Source organism: Lipomyces tetrasporus, assembly GCF_029532465.1.
Source record: "Lipomyces tetrasporus strain NRRL Y-64009 chromosome Unknown POJ06scaffold_13, whole genome shotgun sequence".
In the NCBI taxonomy this organism is placed as follows: Eukaryota; Fungi; Ascomycota; class Lipomycetes; order Lipomycetales; family Lipomycetaceae; genus Lipomyces; species Lipomyces tetrasporus.
The window spans coordinates 117,966-140,951 of record NW_026611608.1 but is presented as its reverse complement, the minus strand read 5'-3'; the positions used below and the strand labels follow the sequence as shown (position 1 = coordinate 140,951).

Here is a 22,986-nt window from a genome sequence, read left to right as displayed (position 1 = left end):
GTCCCCTCCCTCGACCCTGTCTTGCTGGCCCGGTGTGCGCCGCCGACCTTCTACCGCGGTTAATATTGTGCTAGAATTAATAAATGATCTTGTAATTTCCTTTTTCTTCTTTTTCTGTTGCACAGTCTGCTGCAGTCGTGCAATTTCATCATGTAAAATGGCTGTCTGGTATAGTGCCACCTCGGCGCACTTCTTGATCTGGTTTATCGCCATCTCTGTTGAGCTTCCGGCGCTCACGCTGCGACTTCCCAAATATTTTTTAATTTTGTCCGCCTGACGCTGCAATTGGATTATTGTCTTCGGGGTTTCAGGCACCCATGTCTCTTGCGATTGTGGTTGACTGCTCTGAGGAGTGGGTGTGTGAAGAATCAGAGACAAGTTACATAATACCTTATCTGGATCATAAGGAACTAACCCTGTCGCTCTAAATCCGCTTTTAATGTTTGAAGGAGATAGTGCCTCTTCTCGCGCGGTTTGATAAAGCTGCAAAAAATCAACCTTATCAACGTGATTGGTACAAGCCATCGTCATATCCTCTACCTGACGACCGTAAGGTCGCTTCGGTGGCGCAAAACACCCAACGTCAAGGGGTTGCAGCAGGTGTGAGGAATGGGGAGGCATGTATAAAGGAACAATAAAGTGTTCCATACAATATCGATCGAACTCTGGCGTACTATGGCTGCAATGACCGTCTAAGACTAACAGCCTATATCTTCCTTTCGTGCGATCGCGAGTATTTTTGTCAAAAACATCTTGCAGCCATTGAAGGCCAAGCTCATTAGTAGTCCACCCATTAGAGCTCACTGCAATTGACCAATCATCTGGGATGTCAGTAAACCATGGCGACTGGAAGACCTTCCCTGGAAAGATAACCATTGGTGGCAGCCGCCAGCCAGAAGCGTTCACCGCTTCGACAACGGTGACCCATTCACGATTCCCTGGCTGTGTCAGAAATGGCCTCCCTTCTCTTTCCGCAGACGTAACAATCTTTGCGGTTCCGATCACACCCATCTGGAATCCAGTTTCGTCAAAATTGTACACGTCTTCGTCAGCGATCCCGTAATCCTGAACTGTCTCCCGAACAAGATTGAACCATTTCGTAATGATTTCAGGATCTTCGCTTTTCGCTCGTTGATGGTCATATCGTCGAGAGTACTTTGATTTCAATTCCGGATGTCTATTTATAAAGTTGCGCACCCATTTCTCTCCGACTTTAACGTACACTTGTGAAGTAGACTCCGCCCGTTTGGCTAGAAGCAAGTCGGCCAACTTTCGAACGTCGCCCACCCTTGGAGAAAACCCGCGCCTGTCCATTGAGAGGACCCATTCTAGAAGCACAGATTCTTCCGTCTGAGTGAGCTTTCGCGTCCCTGCGATAGAATCGGCCTTACACGGGTGCACCTGGAGTCGACGGTGAAGAGTAGAATAAGGCACACCATACAGGCGCGACGCGCCTTTAATACTGGAAATTTTACCCTTTTTATAGGCATCCGCGGGTAGCAAAATTCTTCCTTCTTTATTTTCATCAGATTGAGACATGGTTGTGATGTTTTATCAATTTGAATTACAATAGGGGTAAATTGATGAATAGCCGATCCGTTCGCTGGGACGATCCACTTGCTATGCCGATCACGTTAACCTAAATATTCATTCGGTTACCCTGACGAGAGCGGACTCTCAATACCCGAACCCGATGAGTCGCTTCTTGCCCGCCTACAAGTCGCTCAATTCATTCGCTCTCACCAAATATTAACCCAAGTTGGTATTAAAGTTTTTTATAAATAGCGAGCGGTCTAATGCTTCTCAGTCATGTGATAGTTTACGGGTGGCGATCTCTAGGTCAGATATGCGCCTTGTGCTCTGCGTCGGCCGTGCGACATTTATTTCTGAAGTGAGTTGTTGGAGAGACGCTTTTCCCAGGCGCTATCGTGCGTCCATCGAGGAGGCAAATGCTGCGGTACAGCAGGCTGAGCACATTTCCATTAGGTCGGAGTGCATGCACCATCAAGATATGCTAGCCCATGGTCAACAGTTATACTTACCTCAAGTGGTATGGTCACGATGTCTGCGGTTCCCTCTGTCGTTTTCTCCTGGTGTGCCGGGCCCCTACTGGATATATGTCGTGCGAAACAGCATGGCGGGCCAGACGATGGCCGGTTGCAGATCCGAACCTTTTCAGATATCAGATCTCTCTCGTCTTGAAAGTTAGCAGCAGAAGAAATAATATCAGAATGATAGAAACGGTGAAAGTCGTATGAATGATCAGTTCAGAAGTATTATTGTCTTGCGAAAGCCAAACTCAGTTAGTATAGGTGAATTTGGATTCGGCCCATGTACCGGTTGATGCTTAGGTTGCCTGCGCGGTTCTGAGGAGTCTCGAGTAGCTGTGCCGAAGTGACGTCATGATCCATCAAGCCGCACGTACCTTGAGCAGCCCTAAGTTATCTCTTCCGGAATTGTTGGAAACGCTGGCTGTGGTTTGGTTAGGAATTTGGGAGTTAGTATGGTGCGGCGTGCCAATACAGCACTTTGTTATACAGAAAACCTTGATCGTTGCCTCGGCTCGGACGAATTCCTGGACGCCACCCGACCAAAGATGACACATGACCACGAAACTGCCAAGGCGCGAACGGAACGGAAGAGAAGTATGCCGAGGTTCGATGGCGCAAGAACTACTGAACAAGAATGAAACAACGCGATAAAAAAATGAGCAGCGACCGATTCAGGGGTGTGGTCAGGGGTAAGGGAAACCTGCCCTTTATTGCCTCAAAGCTATCTCCCATAAGAAGTGCGATTAGTGAGCACCTTGCACCGTTGTTTATTGCGACAATGTCGTTGTGTGCCGAGGTCTGAACGATAAATAAGCGCCAAATGTGGGAGTTGACTCCCAAAACTGACTCACAATGCTACGATCAATAAACGAAGATCCTTAGTATATGGGCACGGGCACCCGCGAATGACCATTACTTACTAGTTAATAATGTACCCCAACAGAATTGAACGTAATACTTGACAGAGTGCCTCAACAGATGTTGAAGACTTTGATTGTGCGAGATACTTAAAACCTTGGAACAGCTCCGAAGATTCACCTTAACACTGTACTCATAAAGCGGCTACCTACTTAAAGCATTGGTCAGTATCTAGTATAGCATCCAGGACGAAATGGCAAATAACGGCTCCTTCAAGCGCCTAAACCACAAGACGTACCTCTGGACGCCGGCCCCCAGTGCCATACAGAACAACAGCAGCAGCGTCACCAACCAAACCTCTTTCCCTAACACCGCCGGCACACCTCCAGACTTGATCCTGATCGGCTCCTGGATGAACGCGTCCCCGCGCCACATCGCCAAGTTCACCGAGTACTACCAGCTGATCTACCCGTCCTCTCCGATCCTCCTCCTGACTAGTTCTATGTCCGACTTCTTCTTCAACACCGCGCGCAAGGAAACCGCCGACTACGCGCCCGCAGTCACCACGGTCAGGGTACATATAGATCAGTGGTCGACATATGGTCAGGACCACAGCACCCCTGGCGAAGGGGGCGGTCTCCTGGTGCACGGCTTCTCCAACGGCGGAGGGGGTCAGGTCGCCTTCCTCGCCGAACACTACAAAGCCGCCACGGGTCACCCCCTCCCCGCCAGAGCAGTCATCCTCGACTCACTGCCGGGCCGGTCTCGCTTCCGTGTTGGCATTAGGACCCTCAGCTTCGGCCTTCCAAAGGCCTGGTATGTCAGATGGCCGCTGCAGCTGGCCTTCGCGGTCCTCCTCGCCGTTTTTTTCCGGATCCCGCACGCACTGGGCCGCCAGACCCTCGCGACCCGGTTGAGGGATGATCTGAACGCTGTTGCCAGCAGTCAGCGTCTCGGAGAAGTGAAAGAAAAAGGGAATGGGAAAGAGAGAGAGGCAGTCATCCGGAAAGAGGCGCCGAGATGCTACATCTACTCTGACTCAGACGAGTTTATCCTCGATCACGACATAGAGGGCCACGCAGATGCGGCGGATGCGAAGGGGTTGAAGGTGACGAAGGTCAAGTTTACTGGGACGAAGCATGTCGAGCACATGCGGACGGATCCAGAGAGGTACTGGGGTGCGGTCAAGGGGACTTGGGACGTTCGCGCATGACTGATTCCCCTTGCGGATAGTCCATAACGATTATACCGCCATATATTTGCACCATTGCGGCTGGTCATGACTATGACAATATGTGCTCTAATGCAGAAAACGAAGTCACACAAGACGCGTGAGACACGACCGAGGCACGGCTTCTGCTTCTATGCATCATATCTCCTCGTCTTGAAACACCGTGTTCGTGAGAGTGACGGAGCATTGCCGTCGCTACTTCTCACCGTACAAAGATTTTATAAGCCAGCCCAATGTCATGCCTACCCCTTCCATCTCCACATCAAGATCACAACTGTTCTTCTATGTGCACTGCTCCGATTACACTCGCCATTATGGCGCTTTTGGCTTTAGATTCCGGTTGCGCTAGGACCCGCACTGAAGATGACTGATTTCAAGATGAATACCAGCTTCCTCCATAACTGAAAATCGCTCACTACTGCTTCTGCACACAATGAGAATGTCATTAACAACTGGATAGCCCAACTCGAGCTCAGTAGGGTGATGAAGAAGACCCGAGTCTTAGTCTTGTACACCAGTATGGGGAGCCAGTATGTTACTGTGTAGTACTGTGGGTTACGCTACTGTAACGCTTTAATTGAGCAGTTAATACTCCCATATCTTCGCGTGTGAAGCCGCATGCATATCATTCAGGCTTGGCTGCGACGTCCGCGTCTTCAATCCTGCGGGCATTGATGGTTAGCGGCGAGGTGCAGCATAAACACCCAAAAGTTCAAGAGCCCATGTCGCTGAGCAGATGGAGTGACGACCTCGTGTGCCCGGGTAGGGCTGTTGGCGATACGATATCGGCAAGGTTTGGGCAAATCGGCAATCGGCATCGTCGAACTTAAGGTCTTCCGATAATTATCGTCTATAGTATCGGCAGGCGTTAGAAACTCGACGATACGGTTATCGTTGCCGATAATTGTCTAATAGTTTTGATACCCTCAACACACAATTTGTTTTGAGCACGACATCTGTAGTACTATGATCCCAAATGCTCACATTGTCATCTTGCCACAATGCCTCCCTTTGAGAGGATGACAACTCGCTGTAAGCGCCTCGACTACAGAAGCCTCAACGATGGCAGTAATTACTTAGCAATCCCAGCTTCCGAAGCTGCAGTGGAAAGGCTGTTTAGTGCGGGGAGAGACTTGCTCGGTGTTCGGAGGCACTCCATGAAGGCCAACACCATGCGAATGTTGATTCTCATGGGAGACATGTACGATAAATGAGTTCCCGTATGATTACGCAGGCACAATCAATTGTGTATACACATCCAGGTGTAATGAGAAAAGGTTACATAATTATTCTGCCGATTTGCCGATATCGTGACGTTTCTGCCGATCTCGTATCGGCAGACCTGGAGCTCGACGATAAATATCGTCAAACGGCAATCGTCAGACATTAGGAATGCCGATATCGTATCGTCGACGATATCGTATTGTCAATATCGGCAGTATCGGCAAAACGGCAACAGCCCTATCGTGTGGGTCTCGCCAGAGTAGCACGGAATCATGTGGGTTATCGAGAATTCTTTCATATGCAGTTCAACTCGTTACTGACCAGGCTTCTGCCAGGCTGCCGTCTTCAAAAACCAGATTCCGCTCTGCAAGTGGCAGTGTCCGCACCACACAGGGCCGCACCATCGTAATCGCCCAAGTCTCTGGTCGACTTTATTCGTTTAACACCCTCAGATCAAGATGCGAAACGTTCACTATTTCAAATCAGAGATCCATTCCCAGGGCCAGCAAAGGAAGCTAGCCAAGAGATCATCGCCCCCCTCTCTTTGGACCGGGTATTTCGTCAGCTATTCGCTTCGATGACATCGAGCAGTATGCAGATGCTTATGCGCCAACCGGTACATGCATTGACCCCGATCGATTCGAGAGGAGACACTCGGTGTTGCTTTGCGCCCTAACCCCGTCTTATTTCACGTCGGAAAGTGGCCCGGAAATCTCTGGTAAGGGCTATTTTGCTCCAGCGGTCAGTTGACTCGAACAGGGCCTTCAAAGCGTCTACGTCTTCAACTGTCAGATGCGAGGCATAATGCCTGCATTGATGACTTCAATATTGAATATTAGTTTCCGATATCGTAGAATCATAAAAAAGGGCTATATACAGCCGATAATACCTGGTGGCTTGTTGTCGCGACGCCTTTCCAGTCATTTTGAGGACGATCAACATGCGGCATGCTGTTGGTCGGAATCCAGTTAATAGCTTTTCCACCAGCTCTCTCACCATAGACTACCTACACCTACACTACTGCATCCCTGTCTACGCGCAATAACCAGAATGGACGTCCAGGCAGCTGCACCGAGTCAGGTCCCCAAAGTTCGCTTAAGGCAAACGCATGTTCCAAAGTCTTGCTTGTTGTCAATGAATTGAATATTGCATTAGGAACTCCGACGTTTCATCTGCAATTCGTAGTAAATATTCGTCCGACCTCCAGTGAAATGTCACATAGCGACACGTAATTTCGATACCATGTTACCCGTCTGCAGATATGCTCAAACACAAAAAAAATTCAATAATTTTTCGTGTCAACATGTCTTACGTCATAGTGCCTACGTCTTTATTGCCTACGTCACAAGGAAGTGGCGGATGCGGATATCCGCCAAATTTCCCCATATCCGCATCCGCCATCCGCCTTTTTGAAATTGGAAGATACGTATCCGCCCTTGTATCCGCCTTTCGACAGCATGGCGGATATCCGCTAAATCCGCCATCCGCATTCAAAAGTTTGCAAAATTCATGAATATTATATATCTTAATATCTAATTTCTTTAAAAATTTCGCAAAGTTCACTAGCATGATATTTGAATTTCCTAAATGGACTCGCTTGTTGCGGACCCAACTTATTTGGTCCGGCATCCCTACTACATTTGAGCACGTACGCCAGTGCTACAATAAACTCTATAGTCGCTCTATTTCATTAACATGTTCATCATCTACTTTTCAGACCATAGGTTGACTTATCTGATATCGGCCTTCTTTGTATACGCGATTGTTTGCTGAGGATATTAGATTTTGACCTTTTTTAAATTTAATTAGAGAATATACGAATTATCCGCCATATCCGTCAAATCCGCCTATCCGCCTACAGTCCTGCTGCGTCATTGTATGACCTTCAAGACAAAGGGGCAAGTAATAATTAACGATCATTGTCCTATTCGAGCCACGAATGACAAAAACCATAACTCAATAATTTGTCACTTCACCTGTGGCTCCAATCCTTTTATCCTTCTCAGCAGGGAATTCAGATCTTCAACGAAATGTGCGGCGACAGGGTCAACGGAAAGGGCCCACCACGAAATACCTACATTCGGAGTTCGCTAGTAACACGGACCGAGCGAGGTCAGGCAAAAATTACTGGCAAAATATTTTAACATAGGTTGACAAAGTTCTGGTAATAAAAGGAATCGGAAGTGCAAAGTTGAAAGCACAGACGATGGCCGTTGCATGGCTGACAACTCTATCTGTGCAATACCTCATCCTGGCGAATCCTCAGAATGAGAGCCAGGCAAGGAATTCGAATGCCGTACGCTTCTCAGAATGTGAACCGTTTCTTCACGAGAAGTGACGTAGTCTACTCCAGTGACATGGCATTGGAATGGTTACGTCCCCGCAAATAATCAGCCGCTGCCTCCTGTAGTACCCCGCTTTAGACATAGCTCATAAATACGCAGTGCGAAGACTTCCGAATCCAATTGCCAAGAAACCCTGAATACCCATTATGTGGGACCCGGAAGATGGTACTGCTTTGTATGGGAGATCGAGGTTTTGGCCGATGTGAATACGAGAATTCAGAGATCTAGCTTTATGACTGTCGTAAACGTACTTCAACCAATGAATATTCGTAGCAGAGTCATGTGCTTATAGATATTAATAAATATTCCCAAGACGCGTATGTGCGCGTAAGACCTTGACGGCTACTTATATGGCAGCCTGTTTCGTGGTACGTCTAACTTCATCAGCTACGGACGACATTCCCAATTTTCCTAATCAGATTCATTCAGTTGGCTGAATAGCTCTGTTGTTCGAACTAGCCTACAGTTGTTGACTGACAACTCGGTGAATTTTTGTGTAAGTCCGGGATCCACTTGCTTGCTGACACATTCGCTCATGCGCTCCTGCCATAAGACAATGAAGTTCTCCCTACCCATAGCCGCGGCCGTAATTGCCCTAGTCCCTGTCACTGAAGCGTGGAGGGTCTACTTCTATCAATTGCAAAACGAGGAAGGACCATTCATCACCGACGGCGGACCGGGCAACCCCGGCCATAGATGTTTCTCCAACGTCGATCCGCTGAACCAAAAGATCTCCTCGATGAGATATTACTCCGACAACGACCAGCTCAATACCCGCTGCTGCTTGACTCTCTACGACAGTCCTGGTTGCGAGAACTCTAGATTTAGTTTCTGTCGGAATCAATTTGTGAATTTCAACGAGGTTGGTTTTGACAACGATGTCAGTTCTTACTCGACGGATTGCTATCACCCCGTTTTGGACGCTTGAAGTTGATAGTTTGGGTGCGGTGCGGGTTAGGGCAGACCCCAAGATTCTCAATGGCGTACACGAGGACTATTTGTACACATATTACCCATACGGATATATGTACTCCCACCTCCCTCCCACCTTGCTTTCTTTTCTCTTCTTGTCTTCATGTTGCAATTTTTCATTAATAAAATACAATGGATGTTTCTTGCTCATGTCCAATCGACCACGACGTTGTAGTCCACTTAGAGGAGATAGTTAGAGCGCCCCTATGACGGCCAGTATATTATTCCTTCTTCGTATTTGTTATTCGTTCAAAATGAACGGAAATCCTGCAATGAATATCAAGTACGAATAAAAAATTTTATCCGCGTCGCCCCTAGCTAACTTAGAAAAGTGGAATTCAGATATCCAGTGATGATCTTGTACGCTTGCGCAAGATTGTTGCCTGTCAGCCTGACCCCGACCACCCACGCACGACATTAAAGTTAACTAGGAAGTATGATTAATTTAAGTGCTCAGCAAGCTGGGGGCATCCCTGCCATACAACCCTAACCCTAATCCCACTGAATGTCGGACCTCGCTTCAAGCGCTCCAACGTTGGAACCATGCCCCCCTTCATCTGCGCCATCACCAGCTACTCCTCAGAAGGAAGACTCGTCGTGACCTTTACAATTACTACAGATTGTTGGATGTTAAGTTATGCAGCGAAGCTTGTTTTGTGTTACTGTAAAGGTCGTTCTTCGAGCGTGAGAGAGGTTACCAGAAGAGGTGTAAATCAAATAGCTGATTGTATAGAGTACTATTTTCGCAAGACAAGAGGTGGGTGTGAACTGTATTTATTTTACACTTCTCGACTTCGATTTAATTTACAACGAAATGACCAAGTGGATATATCACAGAAAACTTTTCAAAATACAAAATATCTCATCCCAAACACAGCCGCTGCCAACATGACACGAACGATTGCCAGCCGCATGGTCCTGGATCATTCAAACAAAAGCATAATAACGAGAGACCCTTCAGCCGCACCGACCTTGCCACGTGCGAGTCGAGTCAATGCATGACAGAACTTATCCCCGGCCAAAGCGGAGTTGAGCTTACAATCGCGGGGCACGGGACCAGACATATTCTGAGAAATCGGTAGGGCTGTGACGGATGGGCGGATATGGCGGATTCTATCCGCCAAATTATCCGCCTCGAATAGATATGGATGTCGAATAAATATCCGCCAGGTCCCAAATTGGCGGATATTTATCCGCCGTATCCGCCGGCGGATGGCGGATAAGGCGAATAATTTCCTAATTAGGAAAGATCGATGTGGAGTATTTAAGGTCAGGTCCAAGTTCACTGTAATGTAGCTGAGAAGTGTATATTCTCGAAACGCTTAGAGTTCCGCGAGGATATATTTTATCACAATGTCCGAACGAGTTAGCTATGGATTTCGAGGTTTGTATTCGAGATTTGAAAAGACTGGATTAATTCTCAGGCAGAACATTGCACATTCTCGTCGACGCGCTTACAGAATGCAGATCGTCGATGCCGCACGCGTTTGCTGACAAGTACATTGTCTTGTAATCCTGACTATTTTATTATTTACTTAAGGTGAGAGAGTCGTATTAACGAATCGGGTGAAATTTTGATTTCCAAATAACGTTTGGCGCTAAATTATCAAAGGAAACCCTCTAACCTAATTAGGCTAGTGTAATTATTTTAGATTTATCCGATCAAGGCGGATAGGAAGGCGGATTTATTCGACAAGACGGCGGATGAGGATCCGACAAACTTGTAATGGCGGATGACGGATGACGGATGTAAATCCGCCAACCTCGCGATGGCGGATGGCGGATGGCGGATACGGTCAAATTAGGCGGATATCCGCATCCGACACAGCCCTAGAAATCGGGAAATTCTACTTTTACTTTTCGGCATTCATATACAATAACTAACAGCGTTGAACAGAAAATGCACAAAATTCCGAAAACCTGTAGTCCTGACCCCTACAGAGTTCAGCAGTGACATTAGGCCACGTGCCCACAAAAATGCTAACAACCAACGCTCCTTAGCGAGAATGCGGGTGAAGTGGCGACACACGACGAACGAGGAGAAAATAATCGGCGCAGTCGAAGGTTGGCAGTGCCATTGCCCCTCGCTCTGGCTAATATGGTTTCGATCCGGCCACTGGCACCGTGGCCCTCACGCGCATCATCGGCTGCACTTGGCCTCGGGAGAAGACTAGTAAGTTAGCACATCATTCATATTTTTATATTTGTTGGCGGCTTTCGGGACAGGCAGTGGGCAGTGTCCTGGGGGATCATAACGGCGGTGTTCAATGCCAATGCCCATGCCATTAAGCCCTATCAACAACGTCCCAAGCTTGTTGCTTTTGACGAGATGAATATGGATAGGCAATCACTTGTCGCTTTGCGATTCACTTCATTAACCTAGATTGGTAGACCCCACTTTCGACATTGGTGTCGCCACCCGAATCATCACCAACACTTTTGCTCCTAATGCTACCTGTGACAACTGTTATTGCAACATCCTCATAACAAACCCAGCGAATCCTCAGTGTGGCACCTCGTTATATCGTGTGCCACCATTTCGCACCTATTTGCCTCCTGCCAGACTCAAATGTCCGAAATGGCTGCCCGTGCTCAAATATCTCATCCATTTCCTCTAAAGTACGCTGCTTCGTCTCGGGCGCAGCAAAAAAGACTAAACCCGACGACCCAAGATTAAAAAGTCCGAACATAAGGAATGTGCCCCATGTACTGGCGCGGAATAGAGGCGGAATAGCAAAGCCGACGGCGAAATTAATCGTCCACCTGCACATTAGCGCCAGTGAAACCGCTTTGACACGGATCAGCAGAGGGACAATTTCGGTACTATAAATCCACGGTATTGGCGCCCATGAAAGGTTAAACGCAGCAATGGCAAGATAGCAGAAAGCTTGAATCAATCGCGTCACGTAGGCACGACCAATGACTAGCGAAGTGTAGGGCTGATCCAAGGTAGGATCATGTTGGCCGTACCCACCAAGCAGACCACTGACCACGAAAAAGCAGATGGCCATTATGATCGCACCGATGATCAGGAACGGACGACGGCCCCACCTATCAGACCACAAAAATGCGGGCACCGTCATGACGACTTTAATCACGTACTGAATAAACGCTGCGACATTTGGGTCAGCAACACCAACTGATCGGTAGATGTACAAAATATAATAATCCAAGAGATTTGAGCCCGTCAGCTGATTGCATACATGCACCGCCACGGAAAGGACAACCCTTTTGCGCATTTTTTTTGACACTAGCTCTGGGAGTGGCCTAGATTCACTTTCACGCTCGATCCGAATTTGGTCTTCGATTTCTCGGTACTCGGCTAGCACAAAAGGGCTGTTCATGTCGTTGTTTGGTGTACGAAGCAATGCGATCACTTTCAAGGCCTCGTCCCAGCGATCAACGCTTGCCAGCCATCTGGGCGAGAACGGGAGCCAGAACAGGCCAATAAACAGGATCACTGCCGGAATCGCCTGAATCGCCCATGGCAAGCGGAAAGCGGCCTCAGATGGGATAAACGAGCAGCCGTACTGGATGGAGTACTGAATCAAGATGCCCCAGGTGACTGCCAACTGTTGGAATGTCACGACCCGTCCGCGAATCTTGCGGGGTGCAATTTCCCGATTGGTAGATTGGTACGAGGACCGATGTCAGCCCGATGCAAACTCCCGACGCTACTCGCCCAGCCACTAACATAGCGACTCCGTTAGACGCTGACTGTATGGCGGACCCAATGCACCAAAAAACGGCACCAATCTGTATGGTGACCTTGCGGGATAGCCTAGCAACGTCACCCTGACCCTTACCAAATGTACCACTATCTCCGGTACTTACAAGTCACCAAGAAATCCTGCTAAAAGCGCACCGACGATGGAGCCTCCAGGCATCGCACTCGTGATACCGCCCTGTCGCGCTCCCAACGGATTGCCGTAGTAGTTTGTGTATTGATCGGTATTAATGACGCCCGACATTGACGATATTTCGAACCCATACAATAAGCCCCCGAGTGAGGCGAATAGCGATATCGTGTAGACATTTAGCAGACGCACCATCTGGAATGCTCCCCGGCCACGGCACTGATGCAAACGGGCGCTTCGTTACTGAGACTAGCTAACTGCTGCAAAATAAACTCCCTTTTCATGCGTAGTCAATCATTATCCCGAGTCGATTAGACAACGTGAAGACGACGATCTGTTGCAATGGGTGGGAGCGGCAAGTTATTCCAGTGGTTTTAAATTGTGGGGTTGCGACAGTAAAGTTCTTTGACGTGAACTCTGACGAAAAAGTTTATTAGGACAATGGCGCGACTTCCTTTTTGGCATATGTAGGCATCTGATGTGGCATTTGTGTAGCTTTAAGCCGTCGGGACAAAAGCTTTTAAATTAATTATATCAACTCTTAACGATTGACCTTGATGGTCTCGGTCTGAATACATCTTTCTCAACGTTAGTATTCTCGTCACGCGTCTCAAACACTTGTCAGGCGGGTAAGTTCACAGACCGATACTCAGGTCCAATGAGACCGCGAGAGCAAATGCAACCGTGCAGCCCATGAAATCGCCACGACTGTTGTACCGTTGGACGGTCACTCCAGCTTGAGACTCGATGTGAGTATTCAGCCCCTGGCTTATGGACGCAGATGACGGTAAAGTGGTACTTGTTTGAAGGCAAGGTGGACGTGATCGTCCTCCAGTTTCGTCGCAATCATGCCACCCGAGAGCATCCATCTATAGTCAGAAGCGGATCACGACAGGCTCAACGCGATTGCAAAGTTTCTTGGAAGCTGTTGGATTTGATTGCGGATGAGGATGCCAATGCACAGATTGCAGATTTTGGTATAGGACTCCACGATCGACTCATAGAGGGCAAGAGGAAAGACTTCGGAGAGGTAGATTGGTGTTGCACACCATGCCACTTGGACCATCAGGAAGATGACAGCGGCAATGATGCCGTCACGACAAACCGTCCAGGGATAGGTCAGCATACCCGCCGAAAATGCATGCAAAGATATTATGGTGCGACGACGGCCGATACAACCAGATTTTGTACGAACCGCGTGTTACCGCCAACAGCATCTCAGTTCGTGACGCATAAAGTGACAGCGCGTTTGTATGCACAATGTTCAAGTTGGACTCCAAGGACAGTTAGGTACAAGACCTGGGAAGCGCGAGACGTGTAACTAGAGCCGGCCACTGTTGACGACAGATAGACAATTATGCCAGTACTCCTTTAGGGTTGAACGAGACCGGCGCTCCAATTGCTTCCGGGCCTGGCATGGTTTTGTCTCAGGTAGATATCGACGGACAGCCGAAGATGAATAATGAGCTCTAGCCGTAAGATATCGTGGCTGTCAACGCGAGTTGAAGACGACAGCGAGCGGTATCCTAACGTGAATCCCTGCGGGAACTAGGCTAAAGATGACACCACTGGGCTTTAACTGCCGCGCACAGTTGGGCCCAGGTGCCGTAATGCCGGTCAGCGAGCATGACTCAGTCAGCCAGACGGTGAAGAAGTGCACATGGCCCCATGTCTAGCCGGCAAAGACGACGAGGAATTGGAGCCCTTGGTATCGGTTGCCCAGGTCCAAATTCGTGAAGGGAATATTGGGCGAAGCTCTCTGGTGACAAGGTGATGGCGCAGGCAGCCATGCGTTGCCCGCAAGGCTATATGGACTCAGCCATTTAAGGCATGGGAGAGAACTGCATTTGCCACCAGCCGAAATAGTGCAGGGATCGCATCATATGACTCTGAACAAGGAAGAGGAAAGGGGAAGTGGGGGTTCATTGTCAATTACAGCCACGGCGACACTCACCCGTTACGAAGGCAGTGGACATTTCCACAGTGGCCAGCTAACCGCCACTACCAGACTCCCAGCCCAGCGAGGCTCAGAACGTGCCAAGCCAGAGTTCCTGTGGGAAGGTAGCCGAACCCATACTCCCGGATATTCTGTACTGCTCATGGGGCCAGCGTGAATACCTGCCTTTTTCCTTTACCATACATTTCCTTCTCCAGACCACGCTTGATTAATACGCAAGTTAGTAGAAATCCGGTGGCAAAACTGCAGTGAATTGTGCTCGCGGTATACCAATCTGCCATCTATTGCCAGTAGAACATCCAAAGCACAGTCGTGATTAGCATAGCAAAGACCCTACAAGCTGGTCACTTAGGAACGGGCAGCAATTGGTGCGGGGAACCGTGTGCAGTGTGGCTGTGTTTTGTCAGTACACTTAAAAGTCTCTGAAGAATCTGTGCGACAGTAAAAGCCAGTATCTAAGTAAAGCTTTTCGTGCCGATGCCACGTTAGGCTCACACCCTAGACAGCCGATTTTATTCCTTACCAAGCTTGTAGTACTTCAAGCTCAATCTTGATCAAGCAGAAAGCCTTTTAATCTTCCGCTTCCAGCCCAGGCGGCCCCGCGCGTCGGGTACCCGACGCGGGTACAGAGTTTTATGTGTTGAGTGATGATCGCAGAGTCGCAGGGATGCGGGAAAGGAAGTGTCGACATTGTCGACGAATACTTTGCTGGACTCCATAGAAGTTGATTCGATAACTGAAGAACTTAATATGCTTGCGGATTAATAAATATGCTTGCCACATGACTTGAGCTTGCAGCGCGTCCACTGGCTGTCATCCATCGTCCGTCTGCCTGCATCAAGTTGGCACCCATTCGCCACACTAACTCCTCAATAGCCGTGGTCTCGCAATAGTATGTACTTTGTCTGAGACGCCTGTGCAAGTTCCCTGTCCTTTGTCAACCACTCGTATCTCGGTGTTCTACGCATGTTTGGCACGTGCGCTTAGGATGGTGCTGGGGACGAAATAGACTGCAGCGCCACCAACCTTATCGGCCACGGCTTACGGGGGAGACCGGGGCTCCTAAGCTAATAAGGCTGGCGAGTCGATTATTTCTCCACTTTTCCTCACGAGTTGCTCCGCCTGCCTCACAATAGGTTATTGCAGAGCGAGATCTCATAGGACAGGTCTTGAGGCTAGCGGTAATAAAGCAATTCCTACCTCACTGCCTAAAGTAAGTTACGCAACTGATAGACGTCCCCGTCGGGGGGTATAGCTAGGGTATTTCCCTAAAGTATCCCGTGACTGGTGGCGTTCCACGAAATCGCCGCGACGCCAAGGAAGCTTCCAAGCAGGACTGAGACATGGGACCGGTGTCAGAAGCGGGCTAATGTCGCGACTAAGCACACACAATGCGGGGTCGACGCCTACGGTCTTCCGACAACAAGAGCCGCACACCTAAATGGTGACTTTGCGAATCTCCACGAGAATATATTTCCTCGAATTTGCTGGCTTTTGTCTCTCCACGAGCCAGTCTTCTCCATTCAAAAGACATTGAAGTCATTATTGCCACTGTTTTTTAGTCCAGTGTCGGAACCATACCTTGGACAATTGCTGTCAATATGGGCATTTTCAATCATAAACAGGCTTTAGCCGATACCCCAAAGGAGATTCTCAATTGGCGTCTGTACTGGTCGGTTGCAGTGTTTGGTAAGTTACATCGGTTACAAATTGAAATTGAAATCCTCATGAACTTCTGTTGACGCTATGAGCGAACTAGGTATCCTTGGCGCAAGCAGAGGATTCGATGAAGGTTTAGTGGGTGGGATGATCAGCTTGGCCAGTTTCAATTCAGAGTTTCCCCTTGAAGTCGGCACCGAAGAAGAAATAGCAAACCGCAGGTCCAACATCACCAGCATGGTCCAACTGGGATCCATTGGAGGTGCCCTTCTTGCCTTCGTTCTGTGCGATAAGATTGGCCGGGTCCGATCATTGCAAGTGCTATGCCTTCTTTGGGCCATGGGATTCGCCATCGTCATCAGCAGCTTTGGAAGTATTCCTCAGATCCTCGCTGGTCGGTTCATCGCCGGGTTGGGGATTGGCATGACCACAGTTGTTGGACCTACATATCTCGTTGAAGTCGCACCCAAGTCTATTCGTGGCATGCTAACCAACGTGTTCGCTGGTGCCGTTTACTTAGGCGTGATGGTGGCCTACTTTGGAAATTGGGGCTGCTCAATCAACATATCGAACTCCTCTCGTGCGCAGTGGGTTTTGCCGCAATCTATTCATATCATTTTTGCGGGGTAAGATGTCCTTTCGCTCTGAATATTAGCTCTGGAGGCCATCACTAACACTGCAATAAGTTTCATCTTTATGCTCTCATGGACTGTCCCTGAGACTCCTCGCTGGCTCATAATGACCGGTAAACATGAGAAAGCTCTTGCAAACCTATGCACACTACGCAATCTGCCAAATGATCACCCCTTTGTCCAGTCAGAAATCATTGCCGTCACACAGCAGCTTGAACGTGAAAAGGAGAGCACACGGGGGGTCTCAAGATGGGGCAAACTTCGAGAGCTCATCATGATCCCCGCCAACCGCTATCGTCTTATGCTGGGCATCATGTCTCAGCTCCTCGGTCAGTGGTCTGGCGCAAGCGCTATTACCATCTATGCTGCCGAGTTCTTCGCCGTACTGGGCAAAACTGGCCAAAGCGAGAAGCTTTTCGCCACTTGCATCTTGGGAATCGTCAAATTCGCCTCTGCATACATCTGTGCGTTCTTCCTCATCGATTTCATTGGTCGTCGACGGGCCCTTTACTGCGGCATCGCCCTCCAAACCGTTTCCGTATGTTACATTGCCATCTATCTTGGGGTCGTACCGAATTCGGTCGATAACTACTGCAATTTCCGATTCAGCTAAGCGTGCCGGGCTCGGTGCAATTGCCGCTATATATGTTTCAGGCTTTGGGTGGGCTATGGGTTGGAATTCCTTCCAGTATCTCGTTAATGCTGAGATCTATCCAATTCGACTTCGTGCTCTCGGCTCGTCTCTTGTGATGTGTTTCCATTTTGTCAACCAGTTCGGCAATACAAAGGCAGTACCGATCATGCTTCTCTCGATGAATAATTACGGATTTTTTGCTTTCTGCACGGTCGTCTGCGCTCTAGGTCTCATCTGGGTCTGGTTTTTCGTTCCCGAAACTGCTGGTAAAAGTCTAGAAGCCATGGACGCCCTCTTCGCCCTTCCATGGCACCAAATTGGTCGTCATGGCAAGGAGCTTACCGCTGACTTGGGCTCTCACTCAGAGGCTGCTCATGTGGATGATTTGGAAAAGTCAGAATTTGAAGTCGAGGAGTACAAGAAATAATATACCGGCAGGTCTTGAATGTTTGAATAGGGTATGAGGGAGCAATGGTCTATAGCGTTGCCGCACGTGTGCACTTGAAAGAATTTGATGCTTTCTTAATAATTTGAAATATGATTGTGAGCAACCGATTGTGATATTTGTTTGAGGATAGCATATATATAGGTACATGCATATTTATGGAGAAGTAACTGAATATACAGAAGATAGAGGGAAACTATCCTCCTCGTTGGATGATGGTGCTATTGAAACCGATTCCTCTGCTGCCCAATGCGGGACTGAAAAATTCACCGCCACCAGTACTGTGCATGCTATTACAGCCAGGTGTCATCACCGATAAAGATCATGATGTTTGAAACCGTGAAAAGCATCGATTGCGGTTATTGTAGCTGCAACAATCCTACTGGAGAGGAATAAGGGTAATTGAAGATGGAGGCAGTAAGAAGTCTGCTGTAGATAAAGGTCTATTTGATGCCGTCCTCCCCATCTGATATAGGAATCCGAATCGACCCTGACCATTCCTAAACAGGTTAATCGGAATAGACCAATCCTATATAGGCAATTGAGGCGGATTTGCCTTTCATCCGCCATACTTTGATCGGCGGATGCCGTATGGCGGATGAAGATACGGATGCAGCCACCTTTGGGAGGACGGATGGCGGATGCGGATACAGCAAAATTTGGCGGATATCCGTATCCGCAGCAGCCCTGAATTATTATTACGAAAATAGAGATCTACATACTTACACCAATGCTGATCAACGTCCGCGGCTTGGATGGTGCTTGCCAAGTTGTTATCAATGCATTGGCGTGCTTATCATATATTCTAAACTTAAATATCCACGCAAAAAAACCTCGTAGTGAACAGACGGCAGCTCGGCACTTATGAGCCCCTCAATGGGTAATTGCGTACTCCAACTACAAGCTGAACTACACAAGTTAATGTCCATTCGAGAACGAACAGTGGCGTAGGATCACACCAGAGTCATGTATCTATGTTGTGACTAGCGTGGGAAGCCAAAAAAAGCCTCAACGGTAAGATGGTCGGATATTGCCGATTGGTTGCAGCACCTTGTGTCTAAGGACGTACGGACAGTCCACGCATGCCCTCTGATAGATCGTGCAAACTTAGATAAGAGCAATAATTAGTTAGGTTTGGTGCTGTCTTAACCGGCTGGTGCGACATGTCACGATTTCCTTAGATCCATTCTCGCCTCTGTGCAAGGGGGGTCTTCGACGGTTTAAGTCTTAAATACAACTATTGCGCCTGTCGAGCAGTCATTTTCTAATATAAACCTACCATATCCCTGGGATAATGAGATCTACTATGGACAAAACAACTGAGGATGTTTATGTTCAAGCGGACCAGCGAGAAACGGGGATTGTTCTTGAGGCGCCAAGCTCTGTGTGGGGCAGGATACTACGGAAGATTGAGTTGAAGTCCGAGGTTGAAGCCGGACGTCGCAGTAATCCAGGTGAGATTACGTTGTTCTGGGTTCATGTTTTGTTTCCTACTAAGTCCGTCGAAGATCTTGATCCAGTTCCTCCCGAAGGCCGACATTGGCATGCTCAACACTGTGAGTCTAATGATCTTCATTATCTGGCGTATGAGATGAGCTGAAGTAAAGAGATGCCTTGTTCTGGATTTCGGATAACGTGTCCGTCAGCGGATTCCGTACAGCTTCCTCTATCATGGATGTTGGACTGTCGTGGCGAATGTCACTTCTCTGTGTTGCTCTCGCCAACCTGCTTGCTGGCATGGTCGTAACTTTGAATGGAATTGTTGGTACCGACTATCACATCCCGTTCAGTATCCAATCTCGAGCGTCGTTTGGATATTACTTGTCGTACCTCATGATTTTGATGCGTTGCATAGTCGGCATTTTCTGGTACGGCATTCAAACATACACTGGTGCTGAGTGTGTTCGTGAGTGTTTTCCTACCCTTGCGAATGGTTTATTAGTCCGGTATGTTAATCTGAAAAATGTAGAGACAATGCTGTATGCAATTTGGCCATCGTTCAGGAATGTGCCCAACACACTACCCAGCTCCGCAAATATTAATACCCAGCTTATGACAGCTTATGTGATATATTTCGTCACGATGTTGCCATTTCATTACGTTGGTATTCACAAGGTTAAATGGCTTTTCTTGCTGAAGACAGTGTCCACATTCGTTGTGGGGTTTGGCCTTATGGGCTGGACGATCAACACGGTCGGGGTTAATAACACCTCTTTATTTAACCAAGGAAACAAGGTCCACGGATCAGGTTTTACGTGGGTTTTCTTGAACAGCTTTTATTCCAATCTCGGAGGTTTTACTACGTTGATGGTCAACGCACCCGATTATAGTCGGTACGCGCATCGCAGGCGCTCAACCTACATCACTCTCTTTGCCGTTCCATTCACGGCTACTCTTGTAACCTTCATGGGCGTTGTTGTCGCAGCTGGATCAAACGTCATGTACGGCGAGATACTTTGGGATCCTCTGCAAGTGCTTGACAAGTGGACATCAAAGGGAGGACGAGCTGCTGCTTTTTTTTGCGCTTTGAGCTTCTATTTCTCTCAGCTCGGTCTGAACATCGCTGCGAATTCCTTGGCTTCGGCGAACGACATGAACGCTATCTGGCCCAAATATATTAATTTGCGACGGGGACAGTTTATAGCTGCATTCCTTGGCGCATGGGTCCTGACTCCATGGAACATCATGACATCGGCACCTGCATTTTTGAACTTTATGTCCGGATACTCGATTTGGCTCGGACCGCTTTGCGGAGTCTTAATTGCCGACTATTTCATTGTTCACCGCCGGAAGTATGACGTGAATGAGCTCTACAAATTTGGAGGAATCTACAATTACCATTGGGGATGTAACTGGCGAGCGTTCGCTGCCTTTACTATAGCGTGGGTGCCATTGTTACCTGGATTCATACCTACTGTAACTTCAGGCATCACCGCGTCTACAGGCGTAACGCACTTGTATGATCTAGGATTTTTCTACGGATTTGGCTCCGCCATCTTGTGCTATTCAGTAATCTGCCATTTCTTCCCCGCGCGGGAGACTTACGTGGACGCAGTGTATCCTGATGACAATTTAGACGATACTACCAATATCGAATTTGTTGTGTCGGAGGAAGTCCATGGTGAAAAGCTACAAGCAAATTAAAACAGGTATTTCAGTCTGCAGCTGGCTCATTGAAATTTAGATGATAGGACTAGAGAGGATGGGCTAGCATGAAATGGCAATGATATACCGTAGAAATCTACATCTAATAAATTAAGAGCCTCAGAACTCGTTTTCGAATATTTTGCAGGGCTCTTACCTAGTCCTGGGTCGAATTGATAGACGTATATGATATGACTTCAAATGAACTCATATCATATGAAGTTGATATGATATATGGTAATATATATTACAATATGAATCACGTGGTCAATTTATACAATTTTATACGACGAGGATGACCAGCGTGAAATCGGCGAACTAGCGGGAGACAGTGGGTGAGATGTACGAGTGGCTCCCAATGTAGTAAGGTCTTCATAGCCTAACCAGGCCACCAAGTGTTCCACGGAGCCGCTGCGGGGCCGCCGTCAAAAATTTCATCAACCTCGTATTCGGCTTCGGATTCGATACGCTCCCAACAACAGAGTTCACTCAGGACTGCGCCAAAATATTTTGGCCCGCAAAACCCCTATTTGCTTGAGTCACACGATCCTGTTTACTGACCTGAAATATTACAAGCTTAACTATTACAGAGGCCGATGTCAGGAGTATGCTCCTGAGTGTCTCGTGCGCCTCGGCCCGACGCCGGAGCCCAAGCGAACGAACTCTAACCCTCTCCCTGAGGTCTACCCTGAGTCGAGGGATATACGTTGTCCAACGAAAAGCTTTGCTTTATTGTTGTATTTGTGATTGTTTAGTTTAGAACTTTAGATTGGTTGTAGAGGCGCGGACGGGACCGAGGGAAGGCGTAATCTTGTAACTGGTCGTCTTGTATTCTATATATTCTTGTACCATTATCTTAGTCTAGTCCAGTCCAACCCCGTTACAAAACTTCTTGGCTCTCCACCAGGTCATCCTGGGAAACACCTACCGTCAAGCAAGCCAAGATGTCAGATGGACTTGCGATATATTAGACAACAAAATTATACTCTTAAAGGAGAGAAGAACAAGAAAACTTAAGCAAAGCAGCAAACGAGAGACTATATGGAGGCAGCCCACTCACATTCATATTAATATAGAGTCTGATTGACGATAGGCAATGCTGTGACGCTCTCCTAGAATGAGATGAGTCGGAGTTAATTTCTACAGATGACTCATCGACGCAGAAGTCTCTGTGAGCAACACTTCGGTTACGACACTTAACACTCGCTGCATTTGGGTTCATCACTACGAGCGCACCGCTTTTGCGGCCTAGTGACACTCTGGTCAATGCTACTCTATGCCTAGAACTCGGTTGCGCGAAGTGTGGTCGGCAGACTCTGAGTTAGCTTTCACTTCAAATCCTTAAACAATTCTCGTCAATCGAGGTCCGAAAATAATACAAAATTCCCTTCACTAGAAATAATCCACCTTCAGAGGCGAAAAATTCAGCTCAGCTAAAGAAGTTCTTTTGTCTTTTAGGTCCAACTGCCGAAAAACCAAGTCAATTGGAAATAATTTCAGTCAACGGAGGTATAATTCAGAAGTGTCTAATCGCTCAGTCACTAAATTCGTCAGTGTGGGAATATTGTTTGCGTTGGTGCAGAAAATTCCAAATTAGCAACATTTGGTGATATCGCTGAGAGTTCAGAATTTTGCTCGTAGTATGGAGAGGACGAGCATTCAAGGTACAATATAGTATGAGAAGGGGACAACTAACTGTTAGGTGTAGATACCCTCCTAATCGCCACTTCAAAAAGGATTATTTTGCGCGCAAATGGAAATGGCAATTGAATTTGAGTACAAGTCAACTACTTATACTAAACGTCTCTGCAAGGAATTCCCACCACAGTGCTACAACTTTCGATAACATATGGGTTAGGGATCAATTTGCCCGGTCCCCGCCCTGGCGCTGTGAGTTCCCAATCTACGCACGGGCCAGTTTCTCGCGATATCCGACGACTGATTGGGCTTATTCCACAATGACTGAACCTCAGTGAG

At 47.9% G+C, this 22,986-nt stretch overlaps 5 protein-coding genes across 5 annotated transcripts; 4 read left to right on the top strand and 1 right to left on the bottom strand.

The window, feature by feature from the left end:
* Positions 1–3,138: 3,138 nt before the first annotated feature.
* On the top strand, positions 3,139–4,122 carry POJ06DRAFT_286898 (uncharacterized protein; the record flags this gene model as incomplete). Its single annotated transcript, XM_056190246.1, has 2 exons — positions 3,139–3,843; positions 3,904–4,122. The coding sequence occupies exons 1-2, from the start codon at positions 3,163–3,165 to the stop codon at positions 4,120–4,122; spliced, it is 900 nt and encodes a 299-aa protein (XP_056040082.1). The 5' UTR covers positions 3,139–3,162.
* A 4,143-nt stretch (positions 4,123–8,265) lies between these two features.
* On the top strand, positions 8,266–8,637 carry POJ06DRAFT_286894 (uncharacterized protein; the record flags this gene model as incomplete). Its single annotated transcript, XM_056190245.1, has 1 exon — positions 8,266–8,637. One exon carries the CDS (start codon positions 8,266–8,268, stop codon positions 8,635–8,637), a length of 372 nt encoding a protein of 123 aa, XP_056040081.1.
* A 2,175-nt stretch (positions 8,638–10,812) lies between these two features.
* POJ06DRAFT_278773 (uncharacterized protein) lies at positions 10,813–12,879 on the bottom strand. Its single transcript, XM_056189765.1, has 3 exons — positions 12,516–12,879; positions 12,321–12,462; positions 10,813–12,253 (listed from the first exon to the last, which is right to left on the bottom strand). Exons 1-3 carry the CDS (start codon positions 12,731–12,733, stop codon positions 11,201–11,203), a joined length of 1,413 nt encoding a protein of 470 aa, XP_056040080.1. The 5' UTR covers positions 12,734–12,879; the 3' UTR covers positions 10,813–11,200.
* Positions 12,880–16,096: 3,217 nt separating this feature from the next.
* POJ06DRAFT_297630 (general substrate transporter) lies at positions 16,097–17,847 on the top strand (the record flags this gene model as incomplete). The annotated part of the gene is made up of 4 exons (XM_056190619.1): positions 16,097–16,184; positions 16,255–16,780; positions 16,841–17,366; positions 17,401–17,847. 4 exons carry the CDS (start codon positions 16,097–16,099, stop codon positions 17,845–17,847), a joined length of 1,587 nt encoding a protein of 528 aa, XP_056040079.1.
* Positions 17,848–19,171: 1,324 nt separating this feature from the next.
* On the top strand, positions 19,172–21,009 carry POJ06DRAFT_203258 (permease for cytosine/purines, uracil, thiamine, allantoin-domain-containing protein; the record flags this gene model as incomplete). Its single annotated transcript, XM_056185310.1, has 4 exons — positions 19,172–19,319; positions 19,374–19,421; positions 19,475–19,771; positions 19,835–21,009. The coding sequence occupies 4 exons, from the start codon at positions 19,172–19,174 to the stop codon at positions 21,007–21,009; spliced, it is 1,668 nt and encodes a 555-aa protein (XP_056040078.1).
* Between the last annotated feature and the right edge of the window lie 1,977 nt (positions 21,010–22,986).

Coding starts and splice junctions, on each gene's coding strand:
- POJ06DRAFT_278773 (XM_056189765.1), bottom strand. CDS start 12,733: ATGGTGCGTCTGCTAAATGTCTACACGATATCGCTATTCGCCTCACTC. Junction 12,463..12,515: donor GCAGGATTTCTTGGTGACTT/GTAAGTACCGGA, acceptor TGACGTTGCTAG/GCTATCCCGCAAGGTCACCA. Junction 12,254..12,320: donor TCGGGCTGACATCGGTCCTC/GTACCAATCTAC, acceptor ACATTCCAACAG/TTGGCAGTCACCTGGGGCAT.